Source organism: Tenebrio molitor, chromosome 2, assembly GCF_963966145.1.
Source record: "Tenebrio molitor chromosome 2, icTenMoli1.1, whole genome shotgun sequence".
In the NCBI taxonomy this organism is placed as follows: domain Eukaryota; kingdom Metazoa; phylum Arthropoda; class Insecta; order Coleoptera; family Tenebrionidae; genus Tenebrio; species Tenebrio molitor.
Genome location: NC_091047.1, coordinates 10,836,660 through 10,854,167, shown reverse-complemented (window position 1 = coordinate 10,854,167; position 17,508 = coordinate 10,836,660). Strand labels below are relative to the sequence as shown.

Here is a 17,508-nt window from a genome sequence, read left to right as displayed (position 1 = left end):
TAGGCATTTCAAAACATCTAGTTTTCGCGCGGCAGAGATGCAACGTAACAGTACGAAAGTCGCCGTGATTCCTGAAATTTTGACGTTTTGAGAAATGACGTGTTGTTTTGACAGTTGACATGGTTTGAACAAAAATATTTATTGTAAAGATGCAGTGATATTTATAGTATTTAATTTAATATATTATTAATTATCTCCTAATTTGATTATATATCGAAAATGGCTTCAACTGACGAGGGTGAAATTGAGTTACTGAAAAACGAAATTGAACGACTTTCAAGGGAACTTGACCAGGCTAGTAGTGAAAAAGTACAATCTGCACAATACGGCCTTGTACTTTTGGAGGAAAAGACAGACTTGCAAAGAAGATGCGAGGATTTAGAAGTTGCTTACGAAAATACCAAGCATGAGTTGAAAGTCACACAAGAGGTGAGTTTTATCCATAATTTCGGGTGTTGCTTCATGTTTGCTGTACTTAGGCCAACTTGAAATAATCACCCCAATATTTAATCAATAATTTAATTTAATAAATATAGTGACTAGGGGTTTAAAACGTTTCTATTTGGAATTTTAATTAAGGAAATTAAACAAGAGCACAGACAAAGTTATTGATTATCCTATGTGTTAATTCTGTTGAGACCAAATTAATTATTTAAATGAGGCCATTATGATAGAATTATATCATGGTTTGTTGATTGCTGTATAAAAATGTTCGCAAATACAAGTTATGCAACTGTTTATTTGATGACGTTCAGCAGGTACCTTCATCATTATTTATTTAAATTTATGTCATTAGTTTTGGTTCACCTAATCGCAATTCGTTAACTGTAACGTTATAATAACAAAAGCGTCATAAATCTTGCATGTTTCATGACAGAATCATACATATTGCTTCAAAAAGTAGATATTTACGCACAGTTATCTATGTGTGAAGTGGGTCATTTTTTCATATGATTTTTTTCTACAGGGTCATTATAATAGTTATTTTTATATTAAGTGCGCGAAGAGAGTGTTTTTTGTGCATGAAAAGGTCTTTTACGCCGAGACGAAGGTCGAGGCAGTATAAGCCTTTGAATGCACAAAAACATCTTCGCGCACGAAATATAAACAATATTTTTTCTATAATTGATTCAAAAAATTGAAATTAAAAATTCAAATTTTTGAAGGAACTCTGAAGTTTCAATGCAGTGACCATGTTGCTAGGTAACTAATAAAAAACAGTGCGTGAAATGAAAAACAGAAATAGTCGTATGCGTGAAATTGCATTTCACAGACTGTTTTGTATGGTTTCTATGGTTTCGATCTTACTAACAATGTAAAAAAAAAGACACGTAAGAAAATGACCCACTTCATGCACAGATAACTATGCGTGAATTTCAATTTTTTGAATCAATTATAGAAAAAATAATGTTTGTAACAACTAGTGGGCGTAGCGGCGCACCTAAGCATAGCGCACAGCCACCTACGATGGGACAATGATTTATAATGACCCGGTATATACACTCACCGGCACAAAAAACGACTCATTATGATATCTTTAATAAATGATCTTGAAATTATATTTGTGCTTATTTTTCTTTATTATAGTTAAATTGGGATATTTTCAATGATCGGGAGTGCTGTGGTCACCATGGCAACCGAATTGTTTTGTTTAAATAAATTATTAGAAAATTTGCGTTAGTTCCACGTTGTGTTTTTGTCGGTTGATTTACGTGTTAAAAGATTTAATGTGACAATACGAGATACTAATTCAAAATGCTGTTCAAATTTTGTCCATTTTTCATAACATAAATTTTTTTCTGAAAAATTACTTTTATTTTTTTTTTTAATTAAAATTTTATTTGCTGTGTTTAATGTTTTGTTTGTCGGATATTCTTTGGCAAAGAATAAGTTAAATAACACTTATCAATACAACATGATATCAAAAAATGTTTCTAAGACAATGAATTACTTAATTATATTAATAAAATTTAAAGTGAGTCGTTTTTTGTGCCGGTCAGTGTAGTTGCTTCAAAAAATTGTCATTCACGATAACTGTGCGTGAAGTGAGTTATTTGTTTACATATTTTTTTTTACACCGTTAATGAGATTGAAACTATAGAAACAATACATAACTGCGTCGTTGATACTTTATTTGCTACACAAATTTGAATTATAAAATGTTCTTGAAAGTACCTAATTATAGAAAAAATATTTTTGTGCATTCAAAGGCTTTAGTGGCCTCGACCTGCGTCTCGGCGTAAGAGATTTTCATGCACAAAAAACACTCACTTCACGCACGTAATACATATAAAAATAACTGTTTTTATGCCGTTAAGATTGAAACTATAGAAACCGTACACAGCGGTGCGTGAAATGCGATTTCACACACTTTAGATTTTCTCTTTTTCACGTCACGCACTCATTTTTATTAGTTCCCTAGCAACTAGCAACATGCAACATGGCCGCAGCATAGTCACTGCGTTGATACTTTGTTTGCTACAAATTTAAATTTTAAAATTTTGTTCTTGAAAGCAATTATAGAAAAAGTTATTTTTATATTAAGTGCGTGAAGTGAGTGTTTTTTGAGCATGGAAAGATTTTAATACACCGAGACGCGGACAAACAAACTTTATTTGTTAAACGGAGTAAGAAAGTGAAAAATATACAACTATGAGCAGCAGTTCAAGCGAGGATGAAAAACCGGAAGTTTCGGAAGTTGCAAATGCAGCAATAAACACTTTGTTATCGGTAAAATCCGAAGAAATTTATGGAAAAACATATGCATTATTTCGGAAGTGGTGTAGTGAAAAAAACGTAAAGATGATCACAGAAAATGTTATGTTAGCGTACTTTGAAGAAAAATCAAGAAGTGTCAAATCGTCTACGTTGTGGTCTACGTTTTCAATGCTGAAAGCTACTTTGAACGTAAAAGAAAACGTTGACTTGAAACAGTTTCCAAGATTGCTGCGTTATCTGAAAAACAAAGCCGTTGGAATTAGATCAAAAAAATCAGCAATTTTTACCATAGACGACATCAGTAACTTTATAGCAAAAGCTAATAATCGGGATTATCTGTTAATGAAGGTAAACCTGCAATTTTTTGAATAACACTGAATCATAATTGTATTTTTTAGACTGTGTTAATAGTGGGAATATCGGGCGCTTGTCGACGAGAGGAATTGACAAAAATGACAATTCACGATATAGAAGATACCGGTAAAATATTAATCATTAATATACCTGATACAAAAACTCACACAAATCGAACATTTGTCGTAACTCACGAGAGTTACATTAATCTATACCGAAAGTACAGAGCTCTGCGACCGTCCAACGCTTTGAGTGATCGCCTTTTTTTGAGATACTGTAAAGGCAGATGTTTTAAACAAAACCTCGGTATCAATGCAATAGGACAGATACCTAGCAAAATAGCGCAGTTTCTTGGAAAAAATGATCCAAAAAAGTACACTGGTCATAGCTTTCGAAGAACTTCTGCAACGCTTCTGGCGGATAGCGGTAGTAATATTACATGGTTTAAGCGCCATGGAGGATGGAAATCCATCTCGGTGGCAGAGGGTTATAGTGAAGACAGCTTCACCAACAAAATGTCTGATTGTGAATCCAGTGAAAAAGTCCACAACGAATTTAATGATGAATCTGGCAAAAACTTGACTTGTCAACCAACGGCGTCTAGTTCTGCAGAGAAAAATAGTGAACTTAAAGTTGAACCATCATCCATGTTCACTACATCATCCACTTCTTCTGGTATAAATGTAGGCAACAATTATTGTTCAAACTGTACTATTTATTTTTTATTATGGTGTTAGACAAACAAGTGAAAAATGTGTGTAAAAAAACATGTAAAAAAAGACCCTCTTCACGCATAGATAATTGTGCGTAAATATTAGTTTTTTGAAACAGTTATAGAAAAAAAATTACAACCAAAATTGACGCTAATTAGATAGATACTTGGTTTTAGTTTTATTAGTGTATAAGAAAATTAGTTGATGTAAGAGGTTAATGAAAAAAAAAAAAATTAGTTGTCATTGTTTGTTACAGGCTTTGGCTAAATTTCATTCTAGTCATAAAGTAACAACCAAAACAGGAATAGAAACTGAAGAGTCTTTATTGTCTGAATCGGCAGCAAGGGAAACATCACTCAACTCTCAAATAATCGACCTCGAAAATGAAGTTAAGCAACTCCGTCATGAACTCGACAGAGTCACCACAGAAAGAGATCGGATGCTTCAGGAGAACACTGATATGGGAAAAGATCGAGAAGACAGGAGTATGGAGTGTAAAAAGCTGCGAACTGAGCTTCGTGAAATTAAATTTAGGGAAAATCGATTAATAAATGACTATGCCGAATTAGAAGAGGAAAATATCGCTTTACAGAAACAAGTTTCTGCCCTGAAAAGTTCGCAAGTAGAATTTGAAAGTTTGAAGCATGAAATCAGGAGGCTGCACGAAGAAATGGAATTGTTGAATCTTCAAGTTGAGGAACTGACAAATTTGAAAAAGATCGCGGAAAAGCACATGGAAGAAGCTTTGGAATCTTTGCAATCCGAACGGGAAGCCAAGTACGCTCTGAAGAAGGAACTGGACCAGCACATCAACAGGGAATCATTCTACAACATCAACAATCTAGCTTACAGCATCCGGGGAATGACCGACGAGCCAACTTTAGGCAGTGACGGTGAAGACGATATTCCAGGATTGAAGAGGATCGAAGCAAGTCTAGGAGGAAACAACGCGTCAGAATTGGCCTCACCAGATGATAAACAAGTCGACTTGTTCTCAGAAGTCCACCTGAACGAACTCAGGAAATTGGAAAAACAACTGGAGCAGCTGGAAAAGGAAAAATTAACTTTAACTCAAAACCTGAGAGATAATCAAGCCATGGTCGAGAAGAGCCAAGGCGAATTACAAGTTTTCATCGCAAGACTGACACAACTGGCAGCTCACGTCGACTCCTTGCAGCATTTATCACAGAACGTTGATAAGAATGTATCCAAACCAGCACAAGAAGCTGGAAAAATCTTAAATCAATATCAGCAGTGGTTTAAAATGTCTTGCAAGGAAATCGAGCAACTTAAACAGGACATCAGAGACTTGGAGAAGTTGACAAACGTCTCGGACGCAACATTACAGTTGAGGACAGAAATAACGAATTTGAAAAATAAATTGTCCGATACGGAACAAAGAAGTATGGACTTGGAATGCGACTTGAAATTATTAAGAGAATTTGCCAGTGAAGCTGGAACGTCATTGGATGAAACTCAGAATAATTTGCAAACTGTTACCGAAGAGTTGGCCCAGTTGTATCATCACGTGTGTACCGTCAACGGACAAACACCAACGAGGGTGGTTTTGGACCACGAAAAGGAAGGCATGACACCTAGTAAGTAGTGGTTCATTTTTTATTAACTTTTATCAAAAATACATGTGTTTTTGTTTTAATTATATTTATTGGTTGACAGAGCGGTTTCGTTATGATTATTATTATTAATTGTTATTGTTTTCCTTTCAGTGACGGAAACAGCACCCCCTATCGGTGAAATGTCTAAGATCGAATTGCTGCGAAGTCGCCTCAAGAGCGACATTCCTCTGCACGACCTCGAAGTGTTGAACGATGCAGCCGTCTTGGCTAGAAACGTGTGCACCATAGTGGACCAAATTAAACATCTCAGAAATGCTATCGAAAATACCATAGAATTATCGAAGATAAAGAGAGAAAAATCAAACGGACTGTACGAATGTAAGTTCGTTCGTGACGTCGCAAATAATTTTTTAACGAACGTATTTTATTAACAGCCAGCAAGGATGAAAACAGCGAAGAAATCGCCGAATTACAAGAGCAGGTCATAAGATTGAAGAGCTTGCTCTCAACTAAACGGGAACAGATCGCCACTCTCAGAACCGTCCTCAAATCCAATAAAAATACTGCCGAAGTGGCGTTGACGAACCTTAAGGCCAAGTACGAAAATGAGAAGACAATTGTATCCGAAACGATGATGAAACTCAGAAACGAGCTGCGACTCCTCAAAGAAGATGCGGCAACATTCTCGAGTAAGTTTTGGTAATTTTATGTGTTGAAGATAGAATCGCGAAAGCAGGAAATCGGCACGGCCATAGTGAAATTAGTAACAATCACATTTTACTAAGTGCAACGACAGCGACTTCAAAAATATTTTTCGCTTTTGTCCCACGAGATTAAAATTAGGAATTAAATTTTATTGTGGATAAAAAGGACAATTGTCAGTTTTATATAATATCTCAAGTGACGTTTTAAGCCGAAATATTCGGTATCTTTGTTATAGTCTAGAATGTTCGTCGCAACACTCGCAACTGGGATTTAAAAGTCGAGACGCAGTACCAAATAATCTTAAATTGATTCGTTGAAGTTTTAGTCCCAAATTTTAGTCGTAATCTCTATTAAATTAACTTACAAGTCTCCACTTTAATGAAGACTTCTTTAAGAAAAAAACAATTGGATTATAAATACAATTTGCAATAATTTTTTTCATTGCAAATATTTTTGATTTATAACAGTATCATAAATTCAAAACCATATCAGCAACAATAAATAAAGCTTATTACTCAACGACGGACGAATTTCTTATCTATGTACGTACTACATAGTAATGTTTAGAATACGTTATTTGTCAAGTTCCATTTATCAAATTAAAACATACTTGCAATTAATTAATTCTGTAACGCCAGATAAACGGGTTCTCACAATTATTAATACATTAAAAATATGAAAAAAAAATAAATCATTTTAAAAGATTAAATACAAGTGTTCAGGGTGTTAAGGAAGTCCACGTAATAAATTTAAACTCTTTCAAATAAACATTTCTATATACAATGTGTTCAATTTTTTTAATGGAATATTTTTGTTTACATTTTTGTAACACCTAATTCGACACTTCGCTCAATTGAAACGAAAGAGTGGGTGAAAATGTTTTTGTGTGATAAAACTGTTCTGTAACAGTGTTTACTGTTTTTCATCCGACTATTTTAATCGAGTAATTTGTTTTTCATGCTTCGTTACAATGGATGTGTAAACACATGAACGGGTGTGAATTTTTAGGTTCAAAGTATATTTAATTTTCATTCTGTTTTGAAGAATTTGCGGAAAAAATGATAAATAAAAAACGTTTATTTTAGGGAGTCCTGTTGGTGGTTAAATTTATTATGTGGACTTCCATAACACCCGGTATAGTTCGTTTTTTTTTTAAACGAAATAGAATGTTTTTAAATATTTTCGTATAAATCCAGTGAGAAAAATTAACAAAATCTATTAGTGTTGAAAAGGGCTTGCAGCGATAATATAACCTTGTTTTGGGATAAATAACCAAAAATACAATAATAGTATTACACTCGTTTTATAAGACGCACTGTGACACTCTTCAGTGCGTTCGTCGTGCCCCGACCATCTCGTGTTACAATCAAGCGTCTCATAAAACTCGTATAATAATATACTATTTAGATTTTAGATAAAGCGTTGCAAAAATGGAAACGAAAAAAAATTATTAGAAGATAACCTTGTAGGGCACTTTTATGACGTTTCACGTATTCGTAACTCGAGCACAAAAATCAAACTGGCGAAGGACATAACTTTTTTGTCAAATCGAGAAGTGGTGTTAAAAAAAAAGAAAATAGCGCAACCTATCCGTTTCGGAAAGAAGTGACCGGATATCATGTCTGTGGGGCATTATTACTGACGACTCGGCTCGAAATTTGTCAAAACAAATGAGAATGTGGAAACACTGGACTTATTGGAGATCCACTTCAACGATGTTGACATTTAGGAGTCACAGTTTGACCTTATATTTCCTTTTCGGTCTTATATATCTTATTATAAAGCGTTTAAATGAACCATAAATCTCGAACCGTTCTCTAAATTCCAAAAATAATACTACAGAAACAGCAAAATTCGCTTTACTATTTTTATTTTGGTCCGATGTTTCCACGGCTTAAATTTTAAAGTCGGAGTAGAAATGTAAAAGTAACATTTAGATAATGAATTCCGTTTGTGAGTTTTGTTACTGGTTTAAATAAGTGCACGTACATATTTCGATATGCACATGTTACAATCCAAACATTGTTTTTCAATTTCTTTAACGCTGCTTGATTAACATTAACAAGATTAACAAGAAAATTCCTTTTCAAAATACAAACAGAATAAGTGTTTAATTTTTATTTAGTATGTCTGTTATCGCCAGATCGTCGAGAGGGGGAGAGCAAAGTGAACGTAGAACGACAGGGAACATCGAAAATTAAACACGCAAAGAGAAATGACGATTAATAGAGTTGTATTTATTAAAGATGTGCGTGGGGGTGTAATCATTGTGTACAACCAGTGGCGTACGTAATGTTGCAGGGGTTGTTAGTTTAAAATTGATGATGGAAAAATGTATGCACGCGTACATGTCAGATACGCTACTGATAGACTAACTTCGCCTATTCTTAACTTGGACTCCTCCTAACTACGATACTGCCCGGCGTAATTCCATAGCGCCCTTTCGTTGTCGTCCTGTTGCAGGCAGGTGTTCCGCTCCTACGATGTTCTCCGGTCATTTCGTGTCGCTATTTTGGCGTGCACGACAACTAGGTTAAATAAATAAATCATTTCCTTCTCTTGTTCGTTTGGAAATATTTCTTCGTGCATTAGCAAGACAACTTTAATTGTACACAGGGTGTTGTCGAAATTCATGTACAAAATATTGTTAGCTCTTTAGGGGATCTTAAGAATTATCAAAACTGATAACAGGAAATGAACTCCTATCCACGCAGTTTTCACACCACTGAATAGAGTGACAACTGACATCAAAATTCCTATGATAATTGTTGTTAAACAACCAGGATTACCTTTAACTCAGTAGCGTACAGCAAATTTTGATAAGATTTACTTACAGTTAATTTTATTTCGTAAACGAAGTCTTATTAGAATTTTGTTGATTTATGACCAATTACCGTTTTTTTTTGGTGCGTGTATTTCAAAAATACTCCGTAAAAATATGAAAAAACACTCTTAGTTATTCGTACAATTTGTTACAGGTTTGCGTGCGATGTTTGCGGCACGTTGTGAAGAATACGTCACTCAAGTCGACGAGCTGCAGCAACAGCTTACGGCCGCCGAAGAAGAAAAGAAAACGTTGAATCAACTTCTGAGATTGGCCGTACAGCAGAAATTGGGATTAACTCAAAGACTGGAAGAACTCGAGGTAGACAGGGAGATAAGGAACGCACGTAAGCCCAACAATCGCAGTTTTCAACGTCCCGGGCGTTCAAACAGGGACATGTTCTAGCGCAGGTCAAAACCTGTGGTCTACGCGATTGCATTTATCACCACATTCTTCAAACTCTAAAGTTTATGTCACTAACTTTGTATTTCATTGGCATTAACGTAAGAAAAGAAAAAAAAAATGGGTGAACTGTCATCGGACACTTCCCCTAAAAAGTATTTTATTATGTAACGAAATGTGAGGCAAATAGTGCATTTAACTATCTGTTTGTGTTATCCGTTCGTTTGGTAAATTTTATATTTTCGACAACTTTTTATACTGTCGTTAGTGGAGATCGTTTTTTAACCAAAAGAATAGTTTCGTCTTCACTACTTTGTTTAAAGTGGCTGGTACTAATTTATATTTTCGTAAAGTGGCCAATCAGCTGCCAAAAACATTTTCTCGTAATTTCACTCTTAGTTTGTAGATTCCGTTGCAAAAGTAGCATTTTTAAGGTAAATCTCTTGATTGATAGTGGAGTATTATGGAGATAGAGTAGCCTATATAATTGAATTTAATTACGAAATGATATATTTATTGGTAGATGTGACCCATGTTTCGTGTGATGTATAGACTTTAATCGAGTTCAGTTAAATTTATTTAGTCTACTACGAACTACCCCCGAGAGGGATTCATGCAATATACGTTAGTTAGTCATTCTTTGGTGGTGTGAAATAAATTACTATATAAAATTAACAACAAGAATTGGACGAGTGCCGGTCTCGAAGACTGGTCGGAAAGGATTTTTGCTGATGCTGATGTTATTACCACAAGAGGGCAGCGTACTATACTGTGGTCTAAAGTAACAATGTCAAATTGAATATCAAGTAAATATTTATTTTCTAACTGTGGTACTAAAGTGTAATTGTTACGATTTAAAAAATAGTTAAAAAAAAAGAATTGTTAAGACGTAGGTTAAGAATAATATTATGAAATAATGGCAAATTGCCACAATTTTAATAGTGAATATATCACGATTTGTCTTTTCCGTTGGTTCTGAGTCCATAATAATAATGATGATGACGTTTGTTGATTATTTGTCCTGTTTCCGAGCCTATGGACCACGGAAATGCCCGTCCCTTACAATAATATAAAAATCCTTAATGTTTAAAAAAGAAATGTGCATGCTCTAACGATTAAATATTTTTGTTATCTGGTACACTTACCAACATAAACTTAATTTCTTTGTCAAACAGCTAACCTGTTATGATTTTTTTTTGATATTTATTGTTATAAATTATTTTAACATTGCTTATATGTGGTTAATGTTACTTAATTGTACCTAATATTTTTAATATAATTATTACTTTAACTAAAGACGACTGGTGTTATTTTATATCCTTGCAAATTTGCTCTTTCGACGCTTCCGGTCATGAGAAATGATTTGATAAACAACAATCATTGAGAAGTTTCACAACTAACCTCAAGTTGTTATCACTCCATTCATGTCTTATTATTTTTCTGATAAAATGAAGGTTAGAAGGTTCAGACAAATATTTGTATTGCGCAATATTTGATATTGAAAATTGAAAGTAAATGCAATTAGAAGAGTCCGTGACCAAAACAAAATTGTACTCTGGTAAGTGGTGTTAAAAAGATATTTTTGAGCTTCCCAAATTTAGCATCACAAAATGTTTCTCAAAAATAAGACGTATGTAGAAAAGATATATTTATTTTATAACATAAAGGAATCACAAAATATGGTTCACTTTTAATTTTTTCATCAATTAAAATTTTAAATAAAAACAAACATCCTAACATCAACAATAATTTCTATAAGTTAAATGGTTAATAAATTGTTTACAAATTAACAAATAAATTGTGCCGATTTATGATATATTAGTAATGATTCCAAAAACAGAGTCTATTTCATTTTACGCTTGGAAGGAAGATTCTAGATTTTATTATTTGGACAATTTTTCTAATGCGTCTTTATTGCAAACCGATTGTTTTGATATATTTACATAATACAAACTAGTCGTGCCAAAAAACTGATCTATGTATGTACAATTTACATAAATTACATAAGCTATTATTATTTCAGTGTGTTACATGTACCTATTTCTCATTAGTCACATCAAGTATTTATAATAAAATCGAGGAAATTGCGGTTAATAGGTTTTATTACAAAATAAAAAAAAATAACTGCTAATGAAAATAAACTCAGAAAATGGATAATTAAATTTAACATAAATCAGGAACAATCAACTCAGATGGTTGAACAACAAACAGTGTATGAAATACGTACATAATCAAATTTTATGCTTACACTTATGATGAGATAAACTGGATACTTTTGCTACAATTCGAAAAGTTCCTCTTGTTGTTGCTCGTGCTGCTGCAATGAAGACCTCACTTTTCGCCCTTGTTGTACTACAACTGCGTGAGGTGGTGAAAAGAGATCACTGGTGCCATTGTTATTAACTGTTTTTCTCATACGGGAAACTGGAGCTTTTCTTTTTTCTACTCCATACTCTGAATTTGATGCAAAACTATAAATAAAACACTCCATTAATTTGGAAACAAAAAGTGGTATGAATGAGTCTTTATGAACTGAATTTACAATGAAGCTGAGGTGTAGTAGAAGAATAAAAAATTACTCGCTAGAGCTTTGAGTCCTCTTGACTTCCTTTTTTGTGTTTGCAATGGAGGCATCAATTTTTTCTAAAAAATCTTCAACATTATCCTCATCAAAACTACTATTGCTTATGGGGGATGAAATTTGTGTTGGACTAACTACTGGAGGTGGTTCACTGCTTTTAAGAGGTACACTATTATCACGCACTGGGATTAACAGAAATTCTTTAAGGAAGAGGCTGTCTGACGCCCATAAGCGATTAATCCGCCTAATCTGCTCTATCTGCAACAAAAATTACTGTCGCGTCTAGAATTCCAAAAATAAAAATCCACTCACCGTAACATCGTATTTTAATGCGATTCCTTGCAATGTGTCAGTATTTGAAACATAGTGCTTGATACAATTTTCATTTCTATTTATGTGTTTACTGGTACTACCGTATTTTTTGAGGGATCGGGCCGAATCCCTTATTGATAATTTTTCGTACGATGCCCTGTCCATTATATTTAAATATAGAAAAAATAGAAAGGTACCGAAAATATATGATACACTGCACTACTACCACGCTTTATTTGCGTCCTCGCGATTGATAACAAATATAGGACTTATCGCACAACCTTACATCGCTCAAAATTCTGTCATTACTACGAAATAAAAAAATTAAAGAATATTGACACTTAAACGTCAAAGAATCAGTCATTGAGCTGAACTGTTCATATGGTAATTGACAGTTTACTTTCTTTTTATGCCGCGACGTTGCCACATGCGCCCCACTTATTGACTTCTGATTTACAAAAATAAAACACAGGTGGTAATCGAAGCATCATTTATAATTTTTTCATCACTCGCATGTTTGGGTGATTACAAATTAACCATATACAATTTAGGCCCGTTCTCTTACGTAAGTAAATAAAATTTCAAACGGACATTTGGCAATAGGGAACAGTTATTTTGTTATCCGTAGGTTGGCACACATAGAATTGTTTTGTGATGTAAACTGACAATTTTATCAATGTCCTGTCATTTTATTTTATTCGAGCGTAGAAGTTCTAATTTATGTTGTATTAACGGTAATTAAACAGTAGTACATAGTTATAATATTCAACGTTGATTAACGTTGCTTAACGATGTCTTATCAGTTATACAGAAACACAACGTTAGGTCATACGTTACAGGAAAGTTTAGATGAGTTGATTCAGGTAAATAGAACTTTACCGAACGGAGGTGTATTTTTACGGTGATAACTTTTAGTATGGTCAAATAACGCCACAGTTGGCATGTAAAGTGCTATTGTTGTTTGATAAATCCATTAATATGACGTTAGCGACTCGAGTAAAGTCAAGACTGACTTTCAAAGCTGGCAAACTCAATACTTATCGATTTTGTGACAACGTGTGGACTTTTATGCTTAACGACGTTGAATTTAGAGAAGTACAAGAGATTACTAAAGTTGATAAAGTGAAGATTGTAGCCTGTGATGGAAAGAGTAAGTTTGTTTATTTGTTATATGTAAGTGTCAAAACTTAAATTTTCTTTTTAGATGTTGGGGATGAGGGCAGTTCAAAGAAATAGAGTTATTGAATATATTTTTCTGTAAATATCGCATTATTGTATGTCATTTTTTTTTATGTTTTAAGTTATGAGTATGTCAAGAGTTCAAGACACATTGTAAGACTGGACTTGGCCAAAATTTTGGTCTATGTTGTGAGTTTGGATGTGTGTGTGTGCATGTATATTACTCTTCTGTAATTAAAGTTTTGAATTACTTAATTTCAGTGCATAATTTTGTAAAGAATGAAAAAGCAAATAAATGTTTTTATTAAAAGAGGTTGAAAGTTTTATATTTTTAAAATTTGAAGTTACTTATATGGCAAGAGGTAAAAATGCAAAGACGTCACAAGCACTAAATCATACTAAAAAAATAAACGCATCTGAAAATAAATAGCTGGAAAATGGTTCAATGGTAGTCTACTTGTGTGTATGTCTATGGATGCCGATGTAAACATAAACTTAACCTTTTCGAACTTTTTCGTCACTTAACGCTCATAATACCTAGCCACGTTTCAGTATATAAATATGTTTGTTAAATTCATGAAATTGCATTTACAATAACAACAAAATGCAAGACGGGGCTCGAATAGAACTTGTGACTTATGCTGCGATATGGATTTCCGCCGTCATTTACACGATTTATTCTTTTGTTATTACTAGTAACAAATGTAAGTTTATTTTGAAGATAAGTATAGCAATTATTCTTTGCACTTTTTGTAGATTTTAGTTACTACATTGATAGCTATTCAGATTTTACTGAAGGCTGGACCTTTTTGTCCAGAAAAAAAGATGTTGCAGATTTAGAATGGGAAACAATTAAATTTTCTTTAGAGAGGTCATATTTGTGGATAATTCTATTGCTTTTTATTTCTGAAATATTGCGTAAATTTAAATTTGTTCGGGTAATTTTTTTTCTAATTCACTCATAAATCAGAGAGACCTAATTTATCTGTTACAGATTCTTCAACTGTGGCAGATACTTATTTCTACTGCATTTATTTTAATAGAACTAGGGCCATATCCATTATCAGCGATACTGTTCCAACCCTTAATTTTTTTAATTGTATTAACTTGTCACAATAAATTGTTCATCTGGGTATGTGAAATCCCTATTTTGTTATTAATTGGATTATTGAAATCTTTTACTACAGATGAGCGCAAAGAACATATCACAATGTTAATACTATTCTGGCTGAATTTAAAATGTGTTAGTTACTGTTTAGATTTTATAGATAGTGGACAAACCCAGCAGAAATACCTTAGTTATTTTTCTTATTGTTTATATCTGCCACATATCATTTCCGGCCCTTTTATTTCTTATAAAGACTTCAAGGGATGTCACCAATACAGCCAGAATGTTTCTAGTCGATTTTTGATGTTAATCAAACACCTTTTTAGACTTTTATTCTGGCTACTTTTTCTAGAATTCTGTTTGCATTTTGTATATGTCAATGCTACCGAGTTCCATACAAAGGTGTGTTTATTTAAAAAAATTAAATATTCTTCACTAATATTTGTTTTAAGTGGATTAAAAAATTAGATTCATGTTCCCTTTATGGCTATGGCTATACAATGGGCCAATTTTTCCACATAAAATATGTTGTTTCATATGGATTGGCCAATAGTTTTGCCAGATTTGAAGGGGTTACAGTGCCTTCACAACCAGTATGCATTGGAAGAATCCATCTATATTCTGACATGTGGAAGTACTTTGACGCCGGACTGTACAATTTTTTGCGCAGGTGAAACATTACGATTTCTCAAGTGTACAACGGTATTCCACAAATCGCGTGTTTTACTTTTAGATATATTTATATCCCTCTTCTGCGCAGTGGAATATTTGGCACTCAATTACTATCCAGTTTCATCTGCTTCCTGTTTGTGTACGTCTGGCATGGAACTGACAGTCTTATATTGCTGTGGACGACTTTAAATTATATTGGTGTAGCGACTGAAATCTTCAGCAGATGGTTTTATCTTCACTACTTACAAAATTCCAAGTTATTTAAGAATTTAGAACCAAAGTGGTTAAGAAGAATTAGCTGTATGGCTGCAAGCCCACTTTTGGCAATGTCAATCATTTCAAATTTTTATTTCTTTAGCAATCTTGAAATTGGACAAATTTTTGTTTCCAGAATCCTGAAAGGTAAGCTTAATAAAAAAGTAGATTATATTTAAAGTTTTGCTTTTAGAATCTAGCTGGTGGGAAAACGCGATTCTTTTTGCAATATTATACACTTGTTGCCAAGTTTCAACTGAACTTAGATTAAGAAAATTATCGAAAAAACAATAATCAGGAATTAAAAAAAAAAAAAAAAACAAAACAAATTGTAAACAAAAATTTGTATGAAATAAAGCATAATTATAACTTAATACTATAGTCTTTTAGTTAAGGTACTCCTGACTTGAGAAGCATTTTTCATCCTGTTGACTTGTAATTTTTTGAGAGCTTCTTGCCTTTTCTTTTCCACGATATCTTGCAGCCTCTTTGCTTCCAACTTGGCTAAAGCTTGTAACCTTTTCTTTTCAATTTCTTCTAGTGAGCATTTTCCCAATACATTGTTATTCATATTTTCTTTCTTCTTAGCTTTCAACTTAGCTAAAGCCTCCAGCCTTTTTCTTTCAATTTCCTCCAATTCAGTTTGAGTTAAATCACCTACAATGGAAAAAAGTTAAAACTGTTTTCAACCAACATAAAAACATACCTATATTACGATTGATTCCTGTTAGTTCAAAACTTCTAGTTCTATGAAACTCTAATTTTCCTGATGCTGTTTGTATGATATTCTGTTTTGAGTTATTAAAGCTGTCATTAGATGCTGTTCTTTTTAAAACAACTTTGGAATGTTGAAGCTGTGTTGCTTTTGAACTTATACAATCTTCAAAATGAAAATTACTTAATACACTATCAAATGTATCATTTAATGCTGCATCTGTGGGTCTCTTGTCTTTCTCTGTATATTTATCAATTAAATTGTCTATTTCAATATTATCACATATATTTGTGGGTAAATGATTTGTTTCCTCTTTACATCCATTTGTTTCATCTTTTTCAAGTAAATCCTCTTCAACTTTTTGACTAAATAAAGCAAGTTGTTCATCAAGAGAATCATTAAATAAATCACTAATGTCACAATTATGTTCTGGTTCTTGTTCTATAATTAAATTATTGCTTTGACCCTCTTTAATTTCAGTTTCTTGTAATGGAGACACACACAAACAACTTTCATCATCTGGTAATGCTAACTCTTCCTGTAAAGCCTTTAATTCATTCTTTAACTTTTCAAAATTTTGATTTTGATTGTTTGATGGATAACGTTTTATGGGAAATTTAGGGGACTGTACAGGTAACAAACGTTTCTGTTTCCTTCTTTTTCTCTGACTGGTTTGTGGCGAGTGCCAATCCCATAAAACATCAATATCTTCACTGGATTCTTGAGTTAATGGAAAATATATTGGACTACAATCACCTTCTTGATCATTCTGAATACTTTTGTTGCTTGACGGCATGTTCACTGGGGTTTGCAGACAGTCAGATCCATAATTTTTTTCTGTTTTGATTTCTACCACACAAAGTACATTTAAACAACCACTGGATTTGTTTTACCATTAATTTTTACCTGTCTTAGTTTTAATTCGTTTGCAGGATAACTTTGAAGTTGGTGTTTTATCCATTTGTTTGGTCTATTAACAATAAATAACTTCATTCACACCACTTTGTCAGGTTATGGTTGACATTTTTGAATTTTAGGGTTAGTATTTAACCGCTTTCCAGTTTTCTAATGTTGCCAACTGAAATATGGGGACTTTAAATGTTAAGATCATAGGTTGGTTATGTATGTTAGAGTAAAAGGATCTTGAGTAAAGGCTAAAAACAATATGCTGGGATTATGTAAAAATCTCTAATGTCAAATTAGAAGATATTAAATTAATTAGAAGAAAAATTACAAAATAATTGAAAGGATTTTATCAAAACAAATGTCACCAAATGAGAAATATCATCCAGGGTCATTACAAGTCATGGTCTGATTTAATCTAATCATTTACATAGCCTGACCGTCACGTTATATTCTGAATTTCATGTCTTCTTTTTAATCCTAATTTTAA

General features: G+C 33.1%; 5 protein-coding genes across 6 annotated transcripts; 3 read left to right on the top strand and 2 right to left on the bottom strand.

Annotated features, from left to right (window-relative positions):
• Window positions 1-70: 70 nt before the first annotated feature.
• BicD (protein bicaudal D) lies at window positions 71-10,589 on the top strand. 2 transcript variants are annotated; one of them, XM_069037301.1, is made up of 6 exons: window positions 2,370-3,066; window positions 3,117-3,755; window positions 4,042-5,383; window positions 5,513-5,740; window positions 5,797-6,051; window positions 9,046-10,589. In XM_069037301.1, the coding sequence occupies exons 1-6, from the start codon at window positions 2,653-2,655 to the stop codon at window positions 9,294-9,296; spliced, it is 3,129 nt and encodes a 1,042-aa protein (XP_068893402.1). In that variant the 5' UTR covers window positions 2,370-2,652; the 3' UTR covers window positions 9,297-10,589. The 2 variants fall into 2 exon arrangements, with proteins under 2 accessions (XP_068893404.1, XP_068893402.1); XM_069037303.1 differs by lacking the exons at window positions 2,370-3,066; window positions 3,117-3,755 and adding an exon at window positions 71-429.
• Window positions 10,590-10,928: 339 nt separating this feature from the next.
• LOC138122923 (lysM and putative peptidoglycan-binding domain-containing protein 2-like) lies at window positions 10,929-12,674 on the bottom strand. Its single transcript, XM_069037329.1, has 3 exons — window positions 12,187-12,674; window positions 11,873-12,132; window positions 10,929-11,764 (listed from the first exon to the last, which is right to left on the bottom strand). The coding sequence occupies exons 1-3, from the start codon at window positions 12,349-12,351 to the stop codon at window positions 11,572-11,574; spliced, it is 618 nt and encodes a 205-aa protein (XP_068893430.1). The 5' UTR covers window positions 12,352-12,674; the 3' UTR covers window positions 10,929-11,571.
• Window positions 12,675-12,834: 160 nt separating this feature from the next.
• On the top strand, window positions 12,835-13,678 carry TfIIA-S (general transcription factor IIA subunit 2). Its single transcript, XM_069037331.1, has 3 exons — window positions 12,835-13,049; window positions 13,102-13,336; window positions 13,391-13,678. Exons 1-3 carry the CDS (start codon window positions 12,978-12,980, stop codon window positions 13,420-13,422), a joined length of 339 nt encoding a protein of 112 aa, XP_068893432.1. The 5' UTR covers window positions 12,835-12,977; the 3' UTR covers window positions 13,423-13,678.
• A 137-nt stretch (window positions 13,679-13,815) lies between these two features.
• On the top strand, window positions 13,816-15,774 carry rasp (protein-cysteine N-palmitoyltransferase Rasp). Its single transcript, XM_069037316.1, has 6 exons — window positions 13,816-14,069; window positions 14,122-14,303; window positions 14,360-14,875; window positions 14,926-15,143; window positions 15,207-15,547; window positions 15,594-15,774. Exons 1-6 carry the CDS (start codon window positions 13,970-13,972, stop codon window positions 15,692-15,694), a joined length of 1,458 nt encoding a protein of 485 aa, XP_068893417.1. The 5' UTR covers window positions 13,816-13,969; the 3' UTR covers window positions 15,695-15,774.
• Window positions 15,730-17,378, bottom strand: LOC138122915 (reticulocyte-binding protein homolog 2a-like). Its single transcript, XM_069037318.1, has 3 exons — window positions 17,022-17,378; window positions 16,107-16,964; window positions 15,730-16,057 (listed from the first exon to the last, which is right to left on the bottom strand). Exons 1-3 carry the CDS (start codon window positions 17,074-17,076, stop codon window positions 15,777-15,779), a joined length of 1,194 nt encoding a protein of 397 aa, XP_068893419.1. The 5' UTR covers window positions 17,077-17,378; the 3' UTR covers window positions 15,730-15,776.
• Between the last annotated feature and the right edge of the window lie 130 nt (window positions 17,379-17,508).

What these genes read in the sequence shown, in the direction of transcription:
- BicD (XM_069037301.1), top strand. Translation starts at nt 2,653, where the DNA reads ATGAGCAGCAGTTCAAGCGAGGATGAAAAACCGGAAGTTTCGGAAGTT. An exon ending in CCACTTCTTCTGGTATAAAT is followed by an intron (nt 3,756 to 4,041) that starts GTAGGCAACAAT and finishes TGTTTGTTACAG; the next exon opens with GCTTTGGCTAAATTTCATTC. An exon ending in AGATGCGGCAACATTCTCGA is followed by an intron (nt 6,052 to 9,045) that starts GTAAGTTTTGGT and finishes AATTTGTTACAG; the next exon opens with GTTTGCGTGCGATGTTTGCG.
- LOC138122923 (XM_069037329.1), bottom strand. Translation starts at nt 12,351, where the DNA reads ATGGACAGGGCATCGTACGAAAAATTATCAATAAGGGATTCGGCCCGA. An exon ending in CATTAAAATACGATGTTACG is followed by an intron (nt 12,133 to 12,186) that starts GTGAGTGGATTT and finishes TTTTTGTTGCAG; the next exon opens with ATAGAGCAGATTAGGCGGAT. An exon ending in AGGACTCAAAGCTCTAGCGA is followed by an intron (nt 11,765 to 11,872) that starts GTAATTTTTTAT and finishes TTTTATTTATAG; the next exon opens with TTTTGCATCAAATTCAGAGT.
- TfIIA-S (XM_069037331.1), top strand. Translation starts at nt 12,978, where the DNA reads ATGTCTTATCAGTTATACAGAAACACAACGTTAGGTCATACGTTACAG. An exon ending in GTTTAGATGAGTTGATTCAG is followed by an intron (nt 13,050 to 13,101) that starts GTAAATAGAACT and finishes GATAACTTTTAG; the next exon opens with TATGGTCAAATAACGCCACA. An exon ending in TGTAGCCTGTGATGGAAAGA is followed by an intron (nt 13,337 to 13,390) that starts GTAAGTTTGTTT and finishes TTTTCTTTTTAG; the next exon opens with ATGTTGGGGATGAGGGCAGT.
- LOC138122915 (XM_069037318.1), bottom strand. Translation starts at nt 17,076, where the DNA reads ATGGATAAAACACCAACTTCAAAGTTATCCTGCAAACGAATTAAAACT. An exon ending in ACGAATTAAAACTAAGACAG is followed by an intron (nt 16,965 to 17,021) that starts GTAAAAATTAAT and finishes TTTGTGTGGTAG; the next exon opens with AAATCAAAACAGAAAAAAAT. An exon ending in AGGAATCAATCGTAATATAG is followed by an intron (nt 16,058 to 16,106) that starts GTATGTTTTTAT and finishes TTTCCATTGTAG; the next exon opens with GTGATTTAACTCAAACTGAA.
- rasp (XM_069037316.1), top strand. Translation starts at nt 13,970, where the DNA reads ATGCAAGACGGGGCTCGAATAGAACTTGTGACTTATGCTGCGATATGG. An exon ending in TGTTATTACTAGTAACAAAT is followed by an intron (nt 14,070 to 14,121) that starts GTAAGTTTATTT and finishes CACTTTTTGTAG; the next exon opens with ATTTTAGTTACTACATTGAT. An exon ending in GTAAATTTAAATTTGTTCGG is followed by an intron (nt 14,304 to 14,359) that starts GTAATTTTTTTT and finishes TATCTGTTACAG; the next exon opens with ATTCTTCAACTGTGGCAGAT.